Source organism: Amblyomma mixtum, chromosome 1 (genome assembly GCF_055824585.1).
Source record: "Amblyomma mixtum isolate Tamu chromosome 1, ASM5582458v1, whole genome shotgun sequence".
NCBI classification, from domain to species: domain Eukaryota; kingdom Metazoa; phylum Arthropoda; class Arachnida; order Ixodida; family Ixodidae; genus Amblyomma; species Amblyomma mixtum.
In genome coordinates this window covers 2,465,265-2,487,933 of record NC_143012.1, presented here as the reverse complement: position 1 = coordinate 2,487,933, position 22,669 = coordinate 2,465,265, and the positions used below count along the sequence as shown (strand labels likewise).

The window sequence follows — 22,669 nt, the reverse complement described above, 5'->3', positions numbered from 1 at the left end:
AGAATATTGAAGAAATAAAGATGTTTGTAATCAATCAATCAGTACCCTGCCGCATGCGCAGCTCCCATTCCCCAAGCCGGTATGCATCTCCGGCATGCCAAATCTCTCCCTATTCAAGGATAGTTGCAGGTTCAATGTGGACAGCATTGACAGTTTTCGCGTCCCCAGTTTGAAAATTAAACTAATTATCTTAGCTGGACTGCTAAACATCACTGGCCCGCTTGTATAAACGTGGAGAAAGTATGCGCATGCACAGGGCGTGCGATCGTGGTTTGGTTCTGTGTTGTACTGCAACTCATTTCCGTCAATGTGTCCCTGTACTGTTTGAAGGTGGTGCAACGTACCCTGGCCAGTCCCCCGCTGTGGGTACCGTATGTGCCACACCTCCAGAGGCCAACAGAACTTGGTTGTCACATGAGCAGCGTTTTACAATTCTTTCCAACGACTCAGCACTGTGTTGCTGTGCGAGCGAATTTGCTGAAGGTCGCCCGTCTAGGAGGAGCACTTTTTCGAATGTATTCTAAACAGAAAGCATGCTCTGAATGTCATGCAGACACGCCGTGAAGAACGTATCCGGTTATCGTAATTATAGTGGGGTGATGCAGTAACTGTGACACCCCTCTGTGGGTGTGGCAACGATACTTTGCACCCATTTTGGGAGTACTGAGAGTGTCCCTACATTCGTCAAGAACACCTGGACCAAATAATGCACTCAGCAGAAACCCACATTCGCGCGCGAAAGTTGGCGAGCTCTTTCTGGCGACTTTTTCGTGCTTGCGCCCTCCTCCGCTTCACTCCTGCGTATTTTTTGTTCAGGGATGGCTACTGGTTAGAATCTGACTCGGGGTGCCATATCTGTCGTCGCGGATGTCTCGCTGCGTAGAGCTTCTTTGGCGGCAGCTCGGGCGTAATACACGCTTCCCAAAGTTTCAGATGTCCCGAGAAATAAAACTGGACTAAAAAATGCCCCCTGGCATGAAAAATGTCGAAACTGCTCGTGATCGGCGAGTGTTTTTTGCGAAGCTCTATTAAACCTATAGAAGCGTGCGTCCGTGACGCCACCTGACGGCTTACCTGGCCTGATACGCTCAAGAGCGTGTATTTTTTAGGATTTCATTGCTCGCCAAGCGAAAAGTGCAGTCCTGACTCTGGATGTCATTTCTTATGGAAATTTTCGCTGCATATGAAAATTTTGGAGGCGTCTCTCTGCTTAATATACGCAATACAGAGTATCGAAAATTGTGAGAAATAAAACTCGGATAAATAATGCTTCCAGATTGCAGTGGCGTTTAGATTATTTTTCCACTGGGACAGCGAAAAAAAACGCCGTCATAAACGCCGCTATCATCTTTACCCTTTATTTTCCTTGAAGACTCGCCCGCCGCGGTGGCTCGGTGGTAACGGCGCTCGGCTGCTGGCCCGAAAGACGCGGGTTCAATCCCGGCTGCGGCGGCTGAACTTCGATAGAGGCCTAGAGGCCCGTGTACTGTGCGATGTCAGTGCACGTTAAAGAACCCCAGGTGGTCGAAATTTCCGGAGCCCTCCACTACGACGTCTCTCATAGCCTAAGTCGCTTCGCGCCGTTAAACCCCAATAAACCAATCCTTGAAGGCTCATGCGCCGAAAAATTGCTGCTGTTCAAGGGAGAGATCTCTGCGGCGACCCGCATAGGAGAAATACGAAAGCAAAACGTCCGCATACTATATTGACGTCCATGGCTATTTTGACGTTAAGTGTATTTTTTTTCGTGTTTAATTACGCCTCATGAAAGAAATTTTTCCCACGGCAACATTTTATCACGCACTACCTGTCACAGTCATACTTTTCACACACATTTATCTGCAGAGAACGACGTAATCGTGTGGAGAATATGCGAACACTTTTTGCTGACGCGACAGAGCCATATGCTCTCGCATTGAAAAGGCGGCGATTGTCGGGAGTAAACCCGTACTTTCCTGGCACTGAGCAGGTGCCCTTTGACTTGGAGAGCCATGCTAAATGAGGGCAGTTGTCGCTGCACCTGCATTGCCTACTCCGACGCCCCTGCGCGCGGCAGAGCAGCTGCGCGCTGCCGCTTACTCTTCGAAATTAAACCTATGCGGCGATCGATGGTCGAGCCTGCAGGAATGCGAGAGCATGAATCGTTTCCATGGGGACGTTCTCGCTGGCACTTCGATGCATAGGATTTTCGATGTCACTTTGAAATTCAGAGGGACACATTTCGGCGTATCTCGCCCGAAACGACTACGACGATATCTTTTCTGGGATTCGCTGTGCGAGCATCAATTTGAGCGCCTGCTGTGTACCCTGGAGTCCGCATCGCTGCACTTCAGCAAAAGCCAAACGACCTTTCCCATCGTTGTGAATAGACACGGACAAAAGTTTTCGAGGGTCGCTGGGAAAAGGAGGTCGACAAAAAGCACAAAGATCAAGCATGCTCCATCTTTTAGTGCCAGCTAACTGACCAGCGAGGTAGCACACAATTTTTTTTTTTTTTTGCGAATCTTGATTCCGCAAACTTTTGTCCAGAATAACGTCGACCACAATTCTGATTTCGAGCTCTTCCGCAGCAGACATATAAAGGTTCGCTGACTTATTCGAAAGCGCACAAGCGGGATCTCCTGGCATAAGTAAACAAGCATTAATTTTCGCTAAGCGAGGCGCGAAAACATTCGTATTCCTCTGTAATGCACGGCTAGGTGATGGCGCCGGCTAAATAATAAAAATTCAGGGGGGGGGGGGGGGGGGGGGGGCACTTTGTTGACCTAAAGTGCAGTGAGGCGAAAGCCTTAAGCGCGGTGTTGCTGCTTGTGTCACTGATGTGTGGTGAGGCAAGGCTACACCGCGTAAGCCATAGTGCGCGCACATCACAATACACCTGTCGATATTTTCGGCACTGACACTGCGAAATTCGATAAAGGATCTCACAAAACTCGTAGCGGCTTATTGCATCCGCAAAGGGCCTGCGCCAGTGCCAACGGTGAACTACAGAGGCAACGAAAGATTGCCGTTCCCGTGTCAGCGGAATCCTCAGCTTCGGTTGTCCAAAGACACCGGCATGGTGTCTTATGCTGCCTCGAGCGCCCTCAGTAGTGAATATTTGCTTCCCTCAGCTGTCAACAACATGAAAATAGCCAAGCGGGTATCGTCGTCGCGAAACATACGCGACCGACTTCGCTGTCGCGTCCACCCACCACTCACATCCACTCATTGCCACTCACGTCCACTCATAAATCATGTACATTAACCACTCACCTCTACTCACGCTCACATCCATTCACTCGCACTCATGGTCACCCATGCTGACATCCACTCACACTCACGACCACTCAGTCGCACTCACAGACGTGAGTGTGAGTGAGGCGATATGAATGCACTCATGAGTGAGTGTGCCGACCTATGCTCAGGATTCAAAGCGGGATCCCTCCGCTGTCATTCGTTGCGAGGTGATGGCAATCGCTGTAAAAGTGAGAACAGGAAACCGTCCTCGCTTATCTCCTCGTATGCTTTTGGCCGGAGAAGTGCGGGGGTGCTCCGCCGTCGGGAACATAAGGAGCGCGACTCAATCGGGATTTTAGAAGACCTCATTTTCTAAATCTGCGCTGCTTATTTCGCTGTAATTTTTCGTTACGAGACAGGTGAAGGCCAGGGTTACCTAAAAATAAGTCGATAAATAGAAAATTTTGACCAAGGTGGTCATTTTATTTGCCGCATCGCTTCTAAAGGCTGGTTCACATGCAAGCGACGGAGCGAATTGTACGGTTGAGCGGCGCGTCGCAGCGAAAAATTGTCAACTTGTTCGAACCTTGCAGCTGGAGCCGCCGCGACGACTCAAAACAGGTTTTTGCGCCGTGGCGGCGGGAATCCAGAGCGTTTTCGCTTGGGTGTGAAACAGGCCTGTGAACCAGTCTTAAGTGTGCAAATTAATTTACAGTGTAGTCGCATCATCGGCGCGAAAGCAAAAGTTTTTGAAAATAGCGCCACGAAGTTAATGACGACGCACCTTGAGGTTCGCCCTGCGCACGTGCATGTTTGCGAGGATGTCGCTGATGAGCTGCGCGCTGAGGCGCGTCTCCAGCAGCCCCATGTCGTCGTGCGCGTTGGGCGTGAGGGCGAGCAGGGACACCAGGCCGCCGCCGGCCAGCGGCACCTCGACCGCGCTGCAGTTGAGGTAGTCGTGGCGCGCGTATCGCACCCGCGTCCACCGGGCCTCCAGCATCGCCGGGTTTCCACCCAGCACTTCCGGGGCAGCCGTCGTATCTGCGAAACCGCGCAGTTCAGGAAGTTGAGAGCACAAAATGAAAAGGGCGCAGCGCGCACAAGAAGAGAGAATATGCAAACGCTTTGTGCGTTCCTGCGGACGCACAATATTCTGCAAGTCAGCGCCGAATGCTCAACAGCCCGATGCAAGGACATTGACGCACCAATTGTTGGGGGAGGTCTGGAGTGAAATATAGATCCGCTCCCCCGAAGCAGATTTCAGACGAGATAAAATTAGCTATCAACTGACCGCTAACTACGTCCATGCCAGTCCCAAACCGGGCAAAGGAAAGATGGTGTCAGGAAGGGAGTCCGAGGGTGTTATTAGACAGGGTGCTGTTAAGATCGCACACCCAGGAGCGAAGGTGCACGGGAGCCAAGCTTCATTTGGACCGGTGAGGAGTGATGACCCACTGGAAACTGACCATCGGGCGCGGCGCCGAGCTGCTGCTGCTGCTGCGAAGAAGAAGAAGAAGAAGGAGGGGAGTGCGCCCTCCAGCGGACGCCCTCGGCGGGCACCAGGTCCAGCTCGATGTGCGAGTCGAGGTGCAGGCCCGAGAGGAGCAGCAGCTGCGTCCACGGCGGCGGCGTGTCCGGCAGCAGGTTGGCCAGCTGCGCGTGGCTCGTCTTCTCCACCACGGCGTTGATGTGCTGGCGCGCCTCCTCCGCGTTGGCGGCGAAGTCCAGCGAGTGGACGGACGAGTTGTAGAAGTGGTACAGCGACCGCTGGAACGGGTACTTGACGCCGAAGTCGCGCTGCACGTACAGGCTCCTGCATCGCGCGAGCATGTTTTTGTATCCTCCCCGTTTGACGGGGTTCTACGGCGGCCGAACACAAGCAGACCTCCGTGCCTCCTACCTGAAGATGAGCAGATTGGCATCCCTCAGGTTGAGCGCCAGGTGGGTGGACAGGTCCCGCACGGCGAGGTGCACGTGCTGCATGCCCCACAGGTAGAGCACGTGGCGCAGCGCCATGGCCGACGAGCCGCGGGCGCCCAGCAGCAGCATGCCCAGCGAGGAGCTGACGCAGAAGGGGCACAGCGCCACGTTGCCCTCGGCCTTGTGCGACTCGGCGCCGCCGTCCCGCAGTGCTCGGTACAGGTCCAGGCCGAACTGGTTCGCCGAGAACGCCAACTTGCGGGTGCCGAACGGCAGGCCCTGCTGCGCGCGAGGCAGCTGCGCGGTCAGCAGCAACAGCAGCAGCGCCGGGGGCACGGAAATGGCGACCGCCCGCGGCGCCATCCCTCACTCCTCCGCACAGGAGCTGCGTGGAAGGAGAATGACAGGGACTCGGTTGAGGCCGCGAATGTGTACGCGCGTATCATATTTTCTTTGACCATGCTCACCCATATGGAGTATCCATGAACCTCGGGTACACCTCTCTATTCCGGGAATTACTAAGAAATCTGGTTTAGCATTGCCTGCTCTCAAACAAATGACACTGCATCATCTGCATTTTAACCATAAACACCACATACATGTCTACACAGATGGCTCAGTTACTGCAACAAGTTATGCTGGGTCTGTGGTGATACCGGCCAGGTCTATTTTAATGAAGGTGAGGACTACCTATTTCAATTCTTCAACTGCTGCAGAACTAGCTGCCCTACGGGCTGCAGTTCAATTCATCAGATCTGCAGATGACTGGACAGTTTTCTCTAAAGCAGCCCTTCAAGGCCTGCAACCTGCACTACGCCGCGGGTCACACGAACAACTCGTTGCAGAAATCCGCGAGCTGATGCCACATTGAAAGGACATGACATAATTTTTTCCAGTGGCTGCCAGGCCACCGCGGTATTTATGGAAATCACCAGGCCAACGAAGCTGCCCGTTCTGCCCACATTGACGGAATCCCTGTCAGTATCCCTGTAACGAGAGCTGACGCAGCGTGTGGTCTTCGTTCCTTGAGGCTGGAGCTCACACTTTCAGCGTGGAACACGGGGTAGTTCTGCAACCGTCAAACTGCGCCTCCGTCTTCCATGTGGTGTAGCGCGTCGTGAAGCGACATTACTGTGCCGTCTATGGCTCGGCGCTGCTTTCACGAATCAGTATGCTTTCCGGATCGCGATGGCCGACAGCCCTTCTTGTGTAAACTGTGCCTGTGAAGAGACAATCACTCATCTCCTGTGTGAGTGCCCTGTCTTTGTGAACGAAATACGTAAGTAGAAAACCAGCGAAAAAGACGCATTCACAAGGAGGAGAAGTACACAGGACAACGCTGGAAACACAACTGAAAATTCTTTACTTCGCCAACATCAGAACAGGGCGCACATGCGCGAGAGCACCACAAATGCTATCAAAACAGCAAAACACAAAACTGATTAAGCGAGCGAAGAAACATGTGGCAACCTATGTCCCATTCATGAAAGTGTACTCTTTTGCCGTGAACCTGACAGAGCTGTCGCTGACGCATTCAGTACCTAACTGCTTGATTTTAAAAGCTTCTAAGATTTCTCGTTCTATCTGTGTTTTGCCGCGGCCGATGATTTTGACATTATGGAACAGAGGGGTGCAGTCTCTGCAGTGGTTGCAGTGTCTTGGAAGATTTGCTGTGTTGCCTGGCTGCAGCGAAGAGCGGTGCTGCCTCATACGGTCGTTGACGCATTGACCCGTTTGACCTATGTAGGCCTTACCACAGGACAGTGGGAGCGAGTAAACAACATCGGTTGTGCATTTGGTGAACATGCTCTGGTGTTTAACATTACATTTCTTTTTTGTGCTGATTTTTGAGATACGTGAACAAAGTGACGACAGTTTGGTGGGCGCAGAAAAGACTACCTTAACACCGTATTTCTTGGCTACCTTCTTAACGTTATGTGAGACTTTATGCAGGTATGGCATTACAGCAGGTCTGGATTCCTCACTAGGCGTTTCATCTCTTTTGTATTGTGACTTAAATTTACTGGTCAAGGTCTCAGCAATAGAAACGAGGACGTCCTCAGGGTAGCCCGCTGACCTCAAGCGGTCAAGTTGCGCTAAGAAACTCTTTTTGCATACTGTGTGCACAAGACCTGCGCAGAGCATTACCGAGGCAAAGGTTGGCAATGCCTCTCTTCACAAGTTTGGAATGTGAGGAGGAGTAGGGCAGAGTTTTACTCATGAAGTGCCCCTTGATGACTCAATTAGGTTTTTAGATTTGACTCTCACCTTCTCTGATGAAAGCCATGTTTGCTGGAGCTACTCTCCACGGACCAAGAAAAGCCTGCTGCCCTACTCCTCCTCACATTCCAAACTTGTGAAGAGAGGCGAGAGACTGCGAGAGAGACTGCCTTTTTGAGAGAGACTGCCTTCATTGACAGATTGTGACTGTGTTTCCCGTTCCTTATCTCTTCCCTCTTTAATCCACCTCATTCCCTTCCATAGTGCAGGTTAACCAAGCGGAAACCTTTCTGGTTAACATCCCTGCCTTTCCCCCTCTCTGTATCTCTCTCTCTCATATTTTCTTTGCTGCAACAACAACTAGAAGGAAAAACATTAATGCGTGGGGTAAGCGAAATGGATCTTCATGAACGTGGATTGCTTTATCCGTCTCGCTGTGTTAGTAGGGTCCCTAGTCCATTTTTTTATAAACCTTTATTTCCAAGTCCATTATCCGCTATGAATTTTTAGATTGTCATGTAAAAATTGTGGTTCTTATGGGTGCCCTTACGCACCGGCCAATCCTCTTCAGTGGGTCTGGCAGAGGCATGGCGAACGGTTCTTGCAAACACGTGTGCTTCATTTTGCAGGTAGGCCACAAATACGCTTTCAAATGTTATAGGAGCGATGATCGTTTCTTATTGGTGCTGCCAGACCCTTAGCCCTTTGCGTGTATTTTTTCTTGTCTGCTGCATTCCTTAAGAATTTTGTTGCAACTGTCCGGCGATGTCGAGACTAATCCAGGCCCAAAGGCAGAGGCAATGCTAACAGAGCTGCTAGCTGGACAAGCACGAATCAGCGCAGAGCTTTCCGAGCTCAACTCTAGAATGGCTACCTTTGAACAGCGTATTACGCACATAGAGGCGTTGGCTTCAACTGCAAACGACGCTCTCCAGCGTGTTCATGATCTTGAGATAACTGTGGAGAACCTTAAAGATGTCATTACCAAACTTGACCGCAAAAATGATGACCTTGAAAACCGATCCCGTAGGAATAACTTAATCATCTATGGCTTGAAGGAACCATCAAATGAAACTTCTGAGGGGCTATTAGCTTCTGTATTGGAGTTACTGTATTCCAAACTTGGAATCCAGTGTGAAGGTATTGAACGCTGTCACAGGCTTGGCACACAAAGAACTGAAAAGACGAGACCTGTAATCTTTAAACTGCTAGACTTCAGAACTAAGCTTTCCATCCTTAAAAACGCCAGAAAACTAAAAGGATCTGATACGCACATTAGTGAAGACTTTTCTGCGCGTGTACGGCACATTCGAAAGGCTCTCTGGGACAACTCGGTTGATATCCGCAAAGAAGCAGATAAGTATAGGTTGCAATACGATTCCCTGATAGTCGACAGTGTTCGTTACACTTGGGATGATGTTTCCGAAAGGCTTGTTAAGGCTGCACGTGCTGCAGTGCCTAGGGACACAGAGTGACTCGATGAGCAAAAAGGTAGAAATGAGCAGAAACTGACTCTTTTGAACTTAAATGCTAGAAGCTTGCTTAACAAGATTGAAGATTTCAATTGGCTTGTAGAGTTTTACACTCCGTCAGTTATTTGCGTAACAGAAACATAATTGGACAACTCTATATCAGATGTAGAATTTTTGCCTCCACATTACTCGGTTATCAGAAACGACAGGCAGTTTGCTAAAGGAGGCGGCGTAGCTCTGTTCATTAGAAAAGGCATTGAAATTTTTGTATTGCCTGAACTTCCGAATACTGAGTCCGTTTGGCGCCGGATAAACATTTTCGGTTTCGTGACAGTTGTGGGTGCTGTGTACCGTCCGCCCGGTTCTGAAAACATTTTCTCGCACATTACAGAATACAAACACAGGCTCCACAAGTATAAAATGATCATTACCGGCGATTTCAATGCTCCTTGTATCGATTGGACGTTGTTAATTTCAACAGGTCGTGACAAGGCTGTTTGTGAATCCCTAATTAATATGGCAATATCATTTGATTTAACACAAGTCGTTGAATGTCCAACTCGAGTAAACTCTGTTCTTGACCTTGTTTTTGTTAATGAACAGTTGCTACAGTACGGATTTCAGTGTGATGTAGTCGACGGACTGTCAGATCACAAGTGTGTTTTCATGCAATTTAATGTGGTTTGTGAGCCCCATATGCCGAATTTCAATATTGTTAAAGATTTTACCCGTGCTAACGACCATGCTATTACTGAACTGCTAGCGTCGTCTTTCGGAGATTTCGTGACAGGCAGTGAAACGTGTGGTGTTGATGCTTTGTTAGAGCAGTTTTATAATTTAGTACATAGCTGTGTGCTTCATTTTGTCCCCACAAAATGTGTGAAACATAACCCGAAGCATCCGTGGTACACAAGAGACATAATTCATCTCACAAGACGCATCAAGCGCTTGCGCAAGCGCAGCCGGTCAAGAAACGAAAGTCGCGATTCACTACTACTTTCACTCAAGTCGGAGCTAAAGACAAAAATGACACAAGCTAAACACTTTTATTTCAACACAACACTCTCAACATTCATGAAAGAGAACCCATCGAAATTCTGGAAAACAATATTACCCTCTTCTCATGACTCTGTATCCTTTATTATCAACGAGCAGCCTTTCTCTGATCCCGTAACCATTTCTGAAGCCTTCAATGACTACTTTCACTCTGTCTTTCATCTTGATGATGGTACCAATCCTCCTTTCATTCATAGCTCGGAACACCAGTTGCCCAACCTAGAAGTAAGTTACGCTGGGGTTCACAATCTGTTAGTAAAAATTGACACAACTGAAAATGCGGGACCAGACGCCATACCTAACATGTTTTTAAAGAGGTACTCGGAATGGAGTGCTCGTTACCTTACAGTGATTTTCAACAAATCACTGAACACATCCTCCGTTCCCCAGGCTTGGAAAATTGCCAATGTCATTCCGGTGTTTAAATCTGGCGATAAACAACAAATTAGTAATTACCGACCAATCTCCCTAATTTCCACTTGCTGTAAGCTTCTTGAGCACATTATTCACAAGCACCTTGTTCAGTTCTTAACTTGTCATAATCTACTGTCACACTGTCAGCACGGTTTTCGATCTGGTTTTTCCACTGTCACTCAGCTCATTGAATTTACTCACGACACCGCTTCCGCTTTAAATAACCGTGATCAAATCGACGCCATATTTATAGATTACTCCAAAGCATTTGACATGGTCTGCCATAATAAGCTTCTTCGTAAACTACGCACCATGTTTAGCGGCAATAAGTTACTGGACTGGATAACCGACTACTTATACTTAAGATCCCAGTTTGTCCCTTTTAACCATGCACAGTCATCGTCAGTCTCTGTAACTTCAGGTGTGCCCCAAGGATCGGTGCTTGGGCCTCTACTCTTTATAATTTTTATTAATGATGTAGCTAATGTTACTAATGACACCGCAGTGAAGTTACGCCTATATGCTGATGACTGTGTCCTTTACCGCAACGTTGCTAACGCCGATAATCAACAGGAACTAAACAAAGTGTTTTCATTGTTCTGTGAATGGAGTAATGCATGGCAAATGAAAATTAATTTCACTAAAACAGTTGCAATGACCTTTGGTAACAAAAAGAATCCGCTGCATTTCCCTTACAGTAATAACGGTAACTGCTTGACCCATGTCAGCGAGTTCAGATACCTGGGCGTTATATTTTCGCATAACTTAAAATGGAATGCTCACATAAATAACATATCTGGCAAAGCACTTCGCAAACTTGGCTATCTAAAACGAACCTTAAAAAATGCCACGAAGGATTGTAAATTAACTGCTTACAAATCACTAGTTCGACCCATCCTGGAGTACGCCTCAATTGTCTGGTCCCCTCATTACGCGCGCGACATTGACCGCTTAGAATCAGTTCAAAAGAAAGCAATACGATTCATCTTCAGCCGCTACGATCGTAAGTTTTCACCTTCTTCCCATATGCACAGCTTATCTTTACAAACTTTAGAACATAGGCGCACACGTGAACGCATCATTATGCTGCACAAGATCGTTCACACGTCATCTGGCATTCAGGCACCCTTCACATTTGTGTCCTCAAGCGCACGTGCAACCCGGCGGAACCACCCATTAAACATTGTTCCCTTCAAACCACATATAGATTGTTTTAAATTTTCTTTTTTTCCGCTAACTGTTGAAATTTGGAATGGATTGGACGGCTCAATTCGGTTATTGCCAATTGAAGAGTTTGTTGTTCAGTTGCCTGACAATTTGACCTGTTAATATGTTTTTAATACTTCTGTATTATCTATATCTATGCTTCCCATGCTATTTGTTTTTACTAATGTATTTACCCCACTCCTGCTATGTCACTTCTCGGAGACAGCAGTATTTGTAAATAAATAAAATAAATAAATAAATTTCTCTTGAGGGGGGCCACCCCGCCTCAATCCACCCCTGATAAGCAAATACTGGAAGATATTTATAGCGGGTGCACACCTACCATAGTCCATAAACTTAGCAGTAAAATTCCAATAAGGAAAGGTGTTAGGCAGGGAGACACGATCTCGCCAATGCTATTCACCGTCTGTTTACAGGAGGTGTTCCGAGGCCTGAAATGGGAACAGTTGGGGATAAGAGTTAATGGAGAATACCTAAGTAATTTGCGATTCGCTGATGACACTGCCTTGCTAAGTCACTCAGGACATGAACTGCAAAGCATGATCAATGAGTTAGACAGGCAGAGGAGAACAGTGGGGTTAAAATTAGCATGCACAAAACCACAGTAATGTTCAACAGTCTCGCTCGGGAACAGCTGGAAGTGGTAAGGGAATACGTCTACTTAATAAGGCGATAGCATACAGTGCTCTCGTGCAGTGGCCAGCGAAGCTCATCTGTTCGCGGCGCCGCGGTTTCGAAACCCAGTCGAGGCAAAATTTATTTCTGCTTGGCTGTTGCTGTGCTTAGCATTGCCACGGTCACCTTCAAGGTCACACAAACTCTGCGAACTGGTTAGACGACCTCGTGAACTGCGCACTAAAAAAGATGCCCAGGCTTAGCTTGGTTAAGCCAAGAATGCGTTGCATATTGCGCGGTCTTTTTTTTTTTTAGGGCGAGGTATTGCTTGGCGGCACTCGATTTTCTCGGCAAGCCGTCACGCGCCGGCGCAGCGCCCCTAGCGGGAGGAGCGGGAGTCAGGTGGTGGCTGCGGCCGCACGCGACCGCGCGAGTTGGGGAGGCCCAGCTTTTCCTCTTGCTGTCGTGACGTCACGTCACGTGGTTGCGCTCAAGGTCAATGGTGGCTTCCCGGCCGCGCCCAAGGGCTGAACTGAGTGACTGCAATATGCAACGCATAAAAGTGGCGTCTGTCTCGCCACCCGAGAGTCACACGCGCGACCCCGATTTGCTTTACATGGCTGTTTTGCATACTTACGTATCCTGAGGATTTCAGAGTCATATTTCGAGCTTCTAGTCGTCAGTCTTTTAAATTCCACTTGTGACGTAGCCACCTTATCGACGAATCCGGAGTTTCTCGACACAACGCCTATGGGCTACGCCGGGTTTTCCGCTCAACGGGACCCTTGAAGTAGAGACACCATTATTTGGTGTTTTTAAGGCGAAAGCCTTTAATGCCTCATACTGTCGTGACCAAGGCGTGTTAGCAAATGGGTCCGCGTTCCGGATGCATGCCTTATATGGGCATATGCCAATCAACAGCCAATCGATACTTAATCGGGTGCCATCGAAAGACATCGGAACATGATACAAAGGGATTTCATGATTATATCATTGTGCTTAATGACTAATTGGTAATTAGTAGTAATTCATCTTCATAAGTGGCATGTGGGACTGTGCACTGCGCCTGTACCTTAACTAACACTAAATAATCAGTGTACTAGTTAAGGTCACGTTAACTATCACTAACCATACATTAGCTAGTATCACGAAATGTGCTCCATCACTTGACAGGTGAGTGGCAGGACATGATGCATGTCATTAGAACAATGGTAAAGACCAATCAGCCTAATTAACCTTTCTAGTCAGACCACATAAATAAATAAAACCGAGTAGAAAATTGGTCGAGTTGGGGAATCAAACCAGGGTCTCCGGAGTGCGAGAAGAGCACGCTTCTCACTCCGCCATGCCAGCTCGATAGTTTGGAATGAACAAAGGCGCGTCTACCTAATACTGCGTCTTCATTCACTCCCATCTTCCTCCCTTCCCTTACAGCTAGCTTCAGGTGTCCACCGAGATATACGAGAGAGAAACATTCCTTTCTTCAAAAACCAATTAACCGTCGTGCAAGGCGTAGAGCCGAATGGGCGATGGCGTTCTGTGGACTCCCTGGCAGCGTTGCAAGACGCTGTCGCGATACACTTTTAGAGGGGAGGCTTAACGTCTTAACCACACATCAGTGACAAGGCTTTCGGCTCACCGCACTTTAGGTCAACAAAGTGCGCCTTGAAATTTTTTTCTCTCTCCAAAATGATGCGCAGGGCATTAGAGAACATACGACAGCCATGTGGATTACACCAACAAGCGTTATTAAATCATTTACAATTTATCCTCTGCTCTCGTGCTGCTTCGGTTTCCTCAGCCAAGCATGGCTGTGACGTACAAGACGCGTTCAGGTCACGTGAGGCACCCAACTCCAGCATGGTCGCCGATTTGCGGTGGCATGGTTATGGCGCTCGGCTGCTGACCCGAAAGACGCGGGTTCGATCCCGGCCGCGGCGGCCGAATTTCGATGAAGGCGAGATTCTAGAGGCCCGTGTACTGTGCGATGTCAGTGCACGTTAAAGAACCCCAGGTGGTCGAAATTTCCGGAGCCCTTCACTACTGCGTCCCTCATAGCCTGAGTTGCTTTGGGACGTTAAACCCTCATAAACCATTTCCTCCTTTTTATTCATATCAACGCTTACCTGCTCGAGAGTTGTAGTGGCAAGAAATGAACAAGCAGCGATTGTACGTGGCAGCTCTTGCATGCCTCACGTGACCTGAGCGCGTATTGTAAGTCACAGTCGCCGTTCGCCTTCGGAGACCGAAACGACGCGAGGAACAACGGTTGCCGTAGGTGAGATGTGTAGTACGTCGTACGGGACTCTTGTCCAGCACGTCACTGCTAAGAAAAAAATTGCTGAGGCTCAGCTTGGCTAAGCCTGGGGAATGCGAAGCATATTAGTGGCTAGGCTTTCCTTGGTTGAATACTGGTCATTTTATTACAACCACTAGAAGCCTTCGTCGTGGGGGGAAGACAACGGCATGGCTACAGCGGAACGCCGACAAACCCCGAGACGCGCGTTGGGTGAGCGCCTGGATTGCCACGGAATCCGCGTCTGCCTGCCCCGTGGAGCGAGCGTTTCACCTACATCGAGTGTGAACGCGCGTTCGAAATGCGCGGGAATGCGCGGGTGTGACGGCTAGGGGTCCCACGGCGACGGCGCGAGGTGGAGGCCGGCTCTCTCATCCGATGTCACGTGGTGTGACGTCACGGTGTCACGTGGCGTGACGGCTAGGGGTCCCACGGCGACGGTGCGAGGTGGAGGCCGGCTCTCTCATCCGATGTCACGTGGTGTGACGTCACGGTGTCACGTGGTGTGACGTCACTGTGTTACGTGGTGTCACGGCTAGGGGTCCCACGGCGACGGCGTGAGTGCCTCTAGCTACCACTCACGCCGCGCTTGTCTCAGCGCTTGTCTTGTTGTTGTCCCGCCTTTTTTGCGCTGTTCACCAGTATGGGTAGCTCTAGCAATATGCTTCGCATAAAAATATGCAGCGAAGCATCTGGTGTCGCATTAAAAGTGGGCCAAGTTGTCCCCAGTGGCCCTTTTATCTCGCGTGACGAAAATGCAACCGTTTATGGTCGTCGCAGGTGTAAATTTGGGTTTTATGTGACGGCCCTTTGGAACTAGAAACAATGGTTGGAAGAAGAAACGGAACAGTGAACGCTGCGTCAGCTGAGGACATAAAGAGGATTCTCTGCATTCTTTTAATGCGTCCCCCCAGCTGCGTTTCATATTAACGAGCGAGAACGTGCGAGTTGCCGAGGTGCTGGAAAGACTGCTGAAGGCGGCGGCGAAGGTTTTAAGCAGGGTGTCGAACCGGCATTTTTTCGGGTTCGGTTCGGGTTCGGGTTCACGCCCTTCGGGTTCAGTTCCGGGTTCGGCTCCAGAGGGACATTCCGTTCCGGTTCGAACCGGTTCGGACCGTCTCGAACCGGTTCAAACGGGTTCGGGTTCAGGACAAAAAAAATTAAAACGCAGATGGGTTTCAGTCAACCTTGCTATGCGTTTTCTTTGTTCTTCCACATCGCTATACAAAATAAAAAATGCAAAGATTTGTTTTCGAGAACATAAAACTGGGCCAGCTGGTAAGGGCTCCCAAGCAGCGCAGGTATTTGGCCCAGTATTGGAAATAGATGGTTTCACATTGGTCCATTGTAGGGCCGGCCTATGCCAATACATTTACAATACTGGTCCGATTACCTGCGCTGCTTGGTTTCATGATTAAACAGCGCAGTAAACAGGACAAAAGGAAGTCTGGAGACGACACAGACGCTGACTAACAACTTGTTTTTACATTCTCGGAGAAGTATATGAAGGCGCAGGACACAGTGAACAATCCAAAAAACAGGAGAGCAATGATAAAAACTAAAAACCCTACTGCTCATGCACATCACAGTCGAGTAACGACAACTTTTTCAACGAAATTCGAAGACTATATTCCATAGTGGACGGCACTCCCTATCTCCTGGACCTCACACAGTTGCCAAGAAAGCCTAACTCCTTATCTACGAAATTTATGGATGGTGAATCAACACGCTCATGTGCTTCCTTCCTGATCATAAAGGCCTCCACCATCTCCCTACAAATTCGATCAGGGTGATTAAACAGGAGACTTGTCTTTCTAAATGGGGAAGCAATGAGCATTTGTTCGAACATCACAGATGGGTGAAAAAAATTGGCGGGGGCTTAGCTTTGGTTAAGCCTGGTAGGTTCCGAAAGCAAAACCGCAGCGCCTCCAACTGAAGAAACGCAGTGCGCCGCGTCTACAGGTCACGCGTGGATACAGGCCGTCGCTGCGCGACGACTCAAAGCGTCTTCGGTAATTTTTTTTATTGCGAAAGCAATACTGCTCGAGGTTTCCGCTCTTGGCCGTCGTCCCGGAGAATCCACCATTGACCTTTAGCTTGACCTAAGTGTGACGTCATACTGTTACGCGGCGGCCAGCCGAAGAATGAGGCGTGGTGAACGATGGCTATGAGGTGGTTTAATGGCCGCTGGCCTAGCGCGAGCGCTCCGTCCCGCGCCACTGCCAGCTTCGTCTTCGTCACAATACCAGCTGCGGAAAAGCGGGGCCCCAACTCGGCTCGTGGCGATCGTCCCAGCGAATCCTCCACGCGCCGCTGCCGTGGGGAGGCGCTCGCTCTACGTGACCAGCCAAACCAGGCGCAGCCAGGGCTATTGCTTTCGCAACTTACCGGGCTTAACCAAGCTAAGCCTCTGCCAATTTTTTATATTTTGTTTTTGATGTTGTTGCGACTGAGAGAAAGAAAACGTAATCTACAGCTGGTATGACGTCATAGCGGCAGTAGCGCCACAGGTGCGCAGCGCGGCAAACACACACCGTGCCTGCAGCCGGGCTATCTGAAGGAGCGTGTTGGTCGCCCTTATTCACTGCGTTAAATGTCAAACGTAACTGCGGCCGGGTCACGCGAAAGCTTGAAAGTGCGAGTAATATTGCTTTCGCAATAAAAGTAGCGGTGTCGTACAACTTGGCTTTGCATTGGAGCGAGTGCAACGATTGCTTCCCCCAGTAGATAAGACAAGTGTCCTGTTTAATAACCCTCTTTGCATTTGTAGGGAGTTGGTCGGGGCCAATGGGATCAGGAAGGAAGCAGATGAGTGTGTTGCTTCACCATCTATTGATTTGGTGGATATGGAGTCAGGTTTTCTTGGCATTGAGCGAGGTCCAGGAGAGAGGGGGGTGCCGTCTACTATGGAAGATACTATTCGAATTTCGTTGAAAAAGACGTCACGACTCGACTGTGATGTGCATGCGCAGTATGGTTTTTAAGTTTTAACCTTTGTTCTGTTTTTGGGGTTGTTCCCTGTGTCCTTCGCCTTTATATACTTTTCCCAGAATAAAATAACCAGTTGTTAGTCAGCGCTCGAGTCGTCGCCCCTCTTCCTTTTGTCGTGTTTACTGCGTTACTTGAGCACGAAAAAATTGTTTAATGCGTGGTGTTCTCACTTTACCCATTTTATTTACTGCCCGCAGCAAAAAGACGAATGTACGGGAAGAGCCGCAGAATGAAAGGAACTCAAAATTAATTAAAATCGGCTATGTACATACGTCCCAACGAGAGCCTAGTGTTAGCACTGGCTGTCCCTAACATTCAGAACTTTGTGGGTTTCTACGTGGACACAGGCCACCACCCACCGCGGGTTCGAGCTTCGCGCGAGCCAAGGGCCCCGATCAGCCGTCACCACTCACACACTGGGACACCGACGCGGTGCACTCAACCTCCGCTGGGAGGAGAGCGATTCGCCGCAAAGAAATAAGCCTCCAAGTTCACAAAGGAGACGTTTATTCACGTCGTCCTTCAGCAGGTACACACGCACTCAATAGTCACCCCGTCCCGGGGGCGCGCGAGGAGCAAGGCTCCGCTGCGCGCAAGAAGCGACTCGAGTAATGCGCACCGCTAGCACGCCGCTGCAGGAGAATGTCCCCGCGGCAGTGCTGTGATCTCTCTCTCGTGTCGACCGTTGGGCCGATTGCGAGAGAGAGTGGGCATTCAACGCAAGGTACGCCTGTCAGAGGTCGCTGGACCCCGCTGGACAGGCTCGAGCCGCTGCAGGTCAGAGGACACGTGCGGGCGAGCTCGAGTAAGCACTGGTCCGAGCGGCAAGGCCGGCACGGACAAACAGTAACGTACGCACCTTACGCTGTCTCGGAGGGATCTCTCTCTCTCTGGGCCCCGCTCGGACGGTCGCGCGGCCGCCCAAAACGGGTCCCGAATTCCCGCCAAAAGGCGCCAATGGCGAAGGCCCTTGGGGAGCCGGGGCGGAGCTGTGGCTAAATGACAGTGATTAGTCACCCAGCCGCCTCTCCACCCCCTGAGGCGGGAGCAAGGGAAAGAGGAGAAACAACGCGGGAGGCCGGCAGCCGCGCAAAGGCGACGGCGGAAAGCCTGGATTCCCACATCCCCCTCTCCTTAAATGCCCTCCTACCCATCGGCAAAGCACGCGGCCAAAATAAAGAAATCAATACACAAAAAAAATAAGCTACACTTCAGTTCCAAAATAAAGAAATGAATACACAAAAAAAAAAACTAGCTACACTTCAGTTCCAAAATAAAGAAATGAATACACAAAAAAAAAACTAGCTACACCTCAGTTCCAAAATAAAGAAATGAATACACAAAAAAAACTAGCTACACTTCAGTTCCAGCCAGAACAATGTAAAAAAACAAAGGAAAAACAAGGCAAACAAACACTGGCATACGCTTCAGTAAATCAAAACAGCTTGCAGATTATATACACGGTACACAAGAAGATGTGAATACAACTGTACAACTATGTTACAGGTGGATGCCAGCCTCAAAGTTCGGTGGCGCGGCCCAGTGGGCCTGTCGGCGACTCACCGCTCGCGGACTTCAAGTTGAACAGGTTGGGAGGGCCGACGACTGATGGCGGTCTTCTTTCCGTTGATGTAGGGTGCGTTGATGACGACGGGGCCGCGGCAGAGCACTGACCTCGCGCCCTTGGACACGAGATCACGTTCGGGCACAAGAAAGTTAGTGCACCCCTTTCACGCCGGCTGAAACGGGCGAGGACGTTCGGCGGCGTCCAGATGTGTAACCTTGTCCACAGCGAGGGGTCCTTCTCATCCTCGCGCTCACGCAGAAGGTCACAACGGCACAACTCACAGGCGTCGCCTTGGCTCATGGTTACGCGCGCACACAGTCACAGCCACAACCACGCATACACCCGCAAGTGCGCGGACGCTGGTCGGCGACAACGACCCCCCCCCATCAGAAGCGTCCAGAGGCGCCGCGGCGAGGGTCAAAGGGTGCACTTTCCGCCCCCCCCCCCCCCCCCCCCCCATCGCCCCAAACGCCCCGCCAACTTCCCCTCCATACGGGCCGCACAAAACTCGCACCGCGACACACGGCTCCTTAACGAGCCCACCACCCACAGTCAGGCCGGAAATGAGAAGAGGCGCGCCGTACAAACGACACCTAATCCAATCTATTCCTTCTAGAAGATAAGAGCAAGCATGAGCGGGCTGAAGTTTGCCTATGTACAAGTCTGGGAAAAAAAAACTGAACGCCAACACAAACGCATGTTGCCTATGTACATATCGGTACGTTAGAACGAAAACAGACGAACCAGCAGGAAATGAAAGTGGCTAGAAACTGACTCAAGCAAACAAATAAATAAACTGAAAAACACACAAGGCTGGAACTGAGCATGCTGCCAAAACGACAACAGAAAAAAAAACACCGTGCTTCACCTGGGTAGGGCCTGACAAGAAAGCTCGCCAGCTAGCTGAGGCTGCGTGCCTTCGGTTGCGGAAAAGTCCGCCGTCCGGCATCAATCACACCGGTGACCGTCGCCTCAGATTGTACCGGTGCTCCGTACGCTTGCGTTCCGCAGCACCAGTTGTGCCTTTACACTTGCCTTTGATACCAATGGGTACCGGCGCAAGCTCATCAGACCGTGACGCGTAGGCCTTCAGGTCAATGAACCCCTGCTTGCTCCTGGGGAAAGGCCCCATCAAATCGCAGGTGGCCATCTGCCACGGACGCACACTGTCAATCGGTTTCATCATTCCAGGCGGCTTGCCACCCCGTGACTTCACCGCTTGACAGACATGGCAGGAACGGCAATAGCGGAAAATGTCACGCTTCATGCCGGGCCACGTCACCGATTGACTCAGTTTTGCAAAAACTTTGGAGTCACTCAGATGACCGGCCAGTGGTTCGTCATGAGAGAATCGCAAAAGTGCGCCTCTTAGACTTTTGGGGATAACCACCTAGAACGGGTCGATGGACTCGTCATCGGTGGCTATGTACTTCAGCACGAGCCCGTCATGGTCCAGCAAATATGACTCCCCGGGGTTCGCCGCGACACACGCTGGCTTCTGCCCCCCTGCGCCCGCTACAATACAAGTAGCGTCACGGCGCTCCGTCTCCCTGAGACCGTCGCTCACCTCGCGACAAAAGGGGTCCTTTTGCTGGGCTTTCAGTAGCTCTTACGGCTGAAAACGATTCCAGTCATCCCAGAGGGGAGCGTGGTCTCGTCCCCACTCAGGTTTGCAGCCAAAATTTCCGTTCGCGTCGGCAACTCCGAGGCGCTCACGAAGAGCTTCGCCTCTCGTCCTCTTTGCGAAGCGCTGCTTGCCTGGTTAGCGGAATGGGTTAACCCGTTCGCGGGCTCTCCCTCCTTGCCGCCCGGCGGCTCGTCCGCTGTTTCGCCCCCTCCGCCTACAGGCGTCAAGGCGCCGCTGGCGAGTGGGGCACGGGATAGCGCGTCAGCTACCACGTTTGTGCTCCCCTTTCGACACTGCACGGAAAAGTCGTAATGCTGTATCAGGAGAGCCCAGCGCGCCAGCCGACCCGCAGGCTCGCGGAGCCGCATCAGCCAACTGAGCGCACTGCACCCCTGCCTCAGTGGAGGCTTGGGCGGGCTACACGAACGAGGGAGGCAAGGCTCCTAGTTCGATGAGCGGCGTGGTTTCCACAGGGAACCGGGCCAGCGCCTCGCCGTTCCCAGAGCAGAATTGACTGCTCGCGGGGCACGGCTGCTGCTGTTCGAAACTGCTGGTTGCGGCAGCGTGACACGAACTGCTTTCGCACTGGGCGGAAAGCTTGCACAGCTGAGGCATGCGACCAGCGGATGCACCGCAGGGTGCTTCCGATACAGCTCCAATGGGAGCCGCGTGGTCGACATTTTGGGTTGTCTCGCCGTGAACCCCGCTGGGGGCCGCGGCCAACCACGGTGTCTAGCTATTCGAAGGAACAGCAGCCAGCGGATCAAACGACGCTACAACTCCGTAGGGAGCCGACATGTAGCTGCCGAGTGCCCCGCTGGGGGTGTTAGACACGGTGCGCAAGCGTGATCGTCAAGGCGACCTGCTCGGCTAATGTGCCGTCAAAGGCGTAAGCGCCAGTGACTTAGCACGTTGGGCGCCAGTTGTGGGTTTCTAAGTGGACACAGGCCACCACCCACCGCGGGTTCGAGCTTCGCGCGAGCCAAGGGCCCCGATCAGCCGTCACCACACACACACTGGGACACCGTTGCAGCGCACTCAACCTCCGCTGGGAGGAGAGCGATTCGCCGCAAAGAAATAGGCCTCCAAGTTCACGAAGGAGACGTTTATTCACGTCGTCCTCCAGCTGATACACACACACTCAATAGTCACCCCGTCCCGGGGCGCGCGAGGAGCAAGGCTCCGCTGCGCGCACGAAGCGACTCGAGTAATGCGCACCGCTAGCACGCCGCTGCAGGAGAATGTCCCCGCGGCAGTGCTGTGATCTCTCTCTCGTGTCGACCGTTGGGCCGGTTGCGAGAGAGAGTGGGCATTCAACGCAAGGTACGCCTGTCAGAGGTCGCTGGACCCCGCTGGACAGGCTCGAGCCGCTGCAGGTCAGAGGACACGTGCGGGCGAGCTCGAGTAAGCACTGGTCCGAACGGCAAAGGCCGGCACGGACAAACAGTAACGTACGCACCTTACGCTGTCTCGGAGCGATCTCTCTCTCTCTGGGCCCCGCTCGGACGGTCGCGCGGCCGCCCAAAACGGGTCCCGAATTCCCGCCAAAAGGCGCCAATGGCGAAGGCCCTTGGGGAGCCGGGGCGGAGCTGTGGCTAAATGACAGTGATTAGTCACCCAGCCGCCTCTCCACCCCCTGAGGCGGGAGCAAGGGAAAGAGGAGAAACAACGCGGGAGGCCGGCAGCCGCGCAAAGGCGACGGCGGAAAGCCAGATTCCCACAACTTACCAACCATATTTTATTTAAATCACCTATTCGACATCGCCTTTGTGACTCATGTTATATATCCCAAGCCCCTATAGCTCAGTATCTTCGAAATCTTAGCTTATCGTGGCTGCTCACTATAGTAAAGTAAGAAATTTGTTTGTGATAGAATGTTTGTTTTTTTCCTGGGGTGCTATCAAAGGCAACATTTGCGTCAGCAGAATTTTTTGCACCCTTGATAAAGTGGTAGAGTGGGTAATCTAGCGTGCATCATTTGTCCACCAACTTGTTTCGAGCATTTATTTTCAAAACTAAAAACAACCCCTTTCTGGCAGCTGTGC

At 50.9% G+C, this 22,669-nt stretch overlaps 1 protein-coding gene across 5 annotated transcripts in view; it reads right to left on the bottom strand.

The window, feature by feature from the left end:
- Positions 1 to 22,669, bottom strand: part of LOC149365246 (leukocyte elastase inhibitor-like) — a 72,612-nt gene that overhangs the window by 3,413 nt on the left and 46,530 nt on the right. For 4 of the 5 annotated variants that reach the window (XM_089541248.1, XM_089541244.1, XM_089541240.1 and 1 more), the window contains exons 2-4: positions 5,120 to 5,524; positions 4,686 to 5,032; positions 4,004 to 4,260 (exon numbers count right to left, since the gene is read on the bottom strand). In XM_089541248.1, coding sequence (XP_089397374.1) covers positions 4,004 to 4,260; positions 4,686 to 5,032; positions 5,120 to 5,502 — 987 coding nt within the window. In that variant the 5' untranslated portion in view covers positions 5,503 to 5,524. Of the gene's footprint in view, positions 1 to 4,003; positions 4,261 to 4,685; positions 5,033 to 5,119; positions 5,525 to 18,993; positions 19,420 to 22,669 lie in introns of those variants that run through there. The other variant, XM_089541255.1, reaches the window with a different exon arrangement.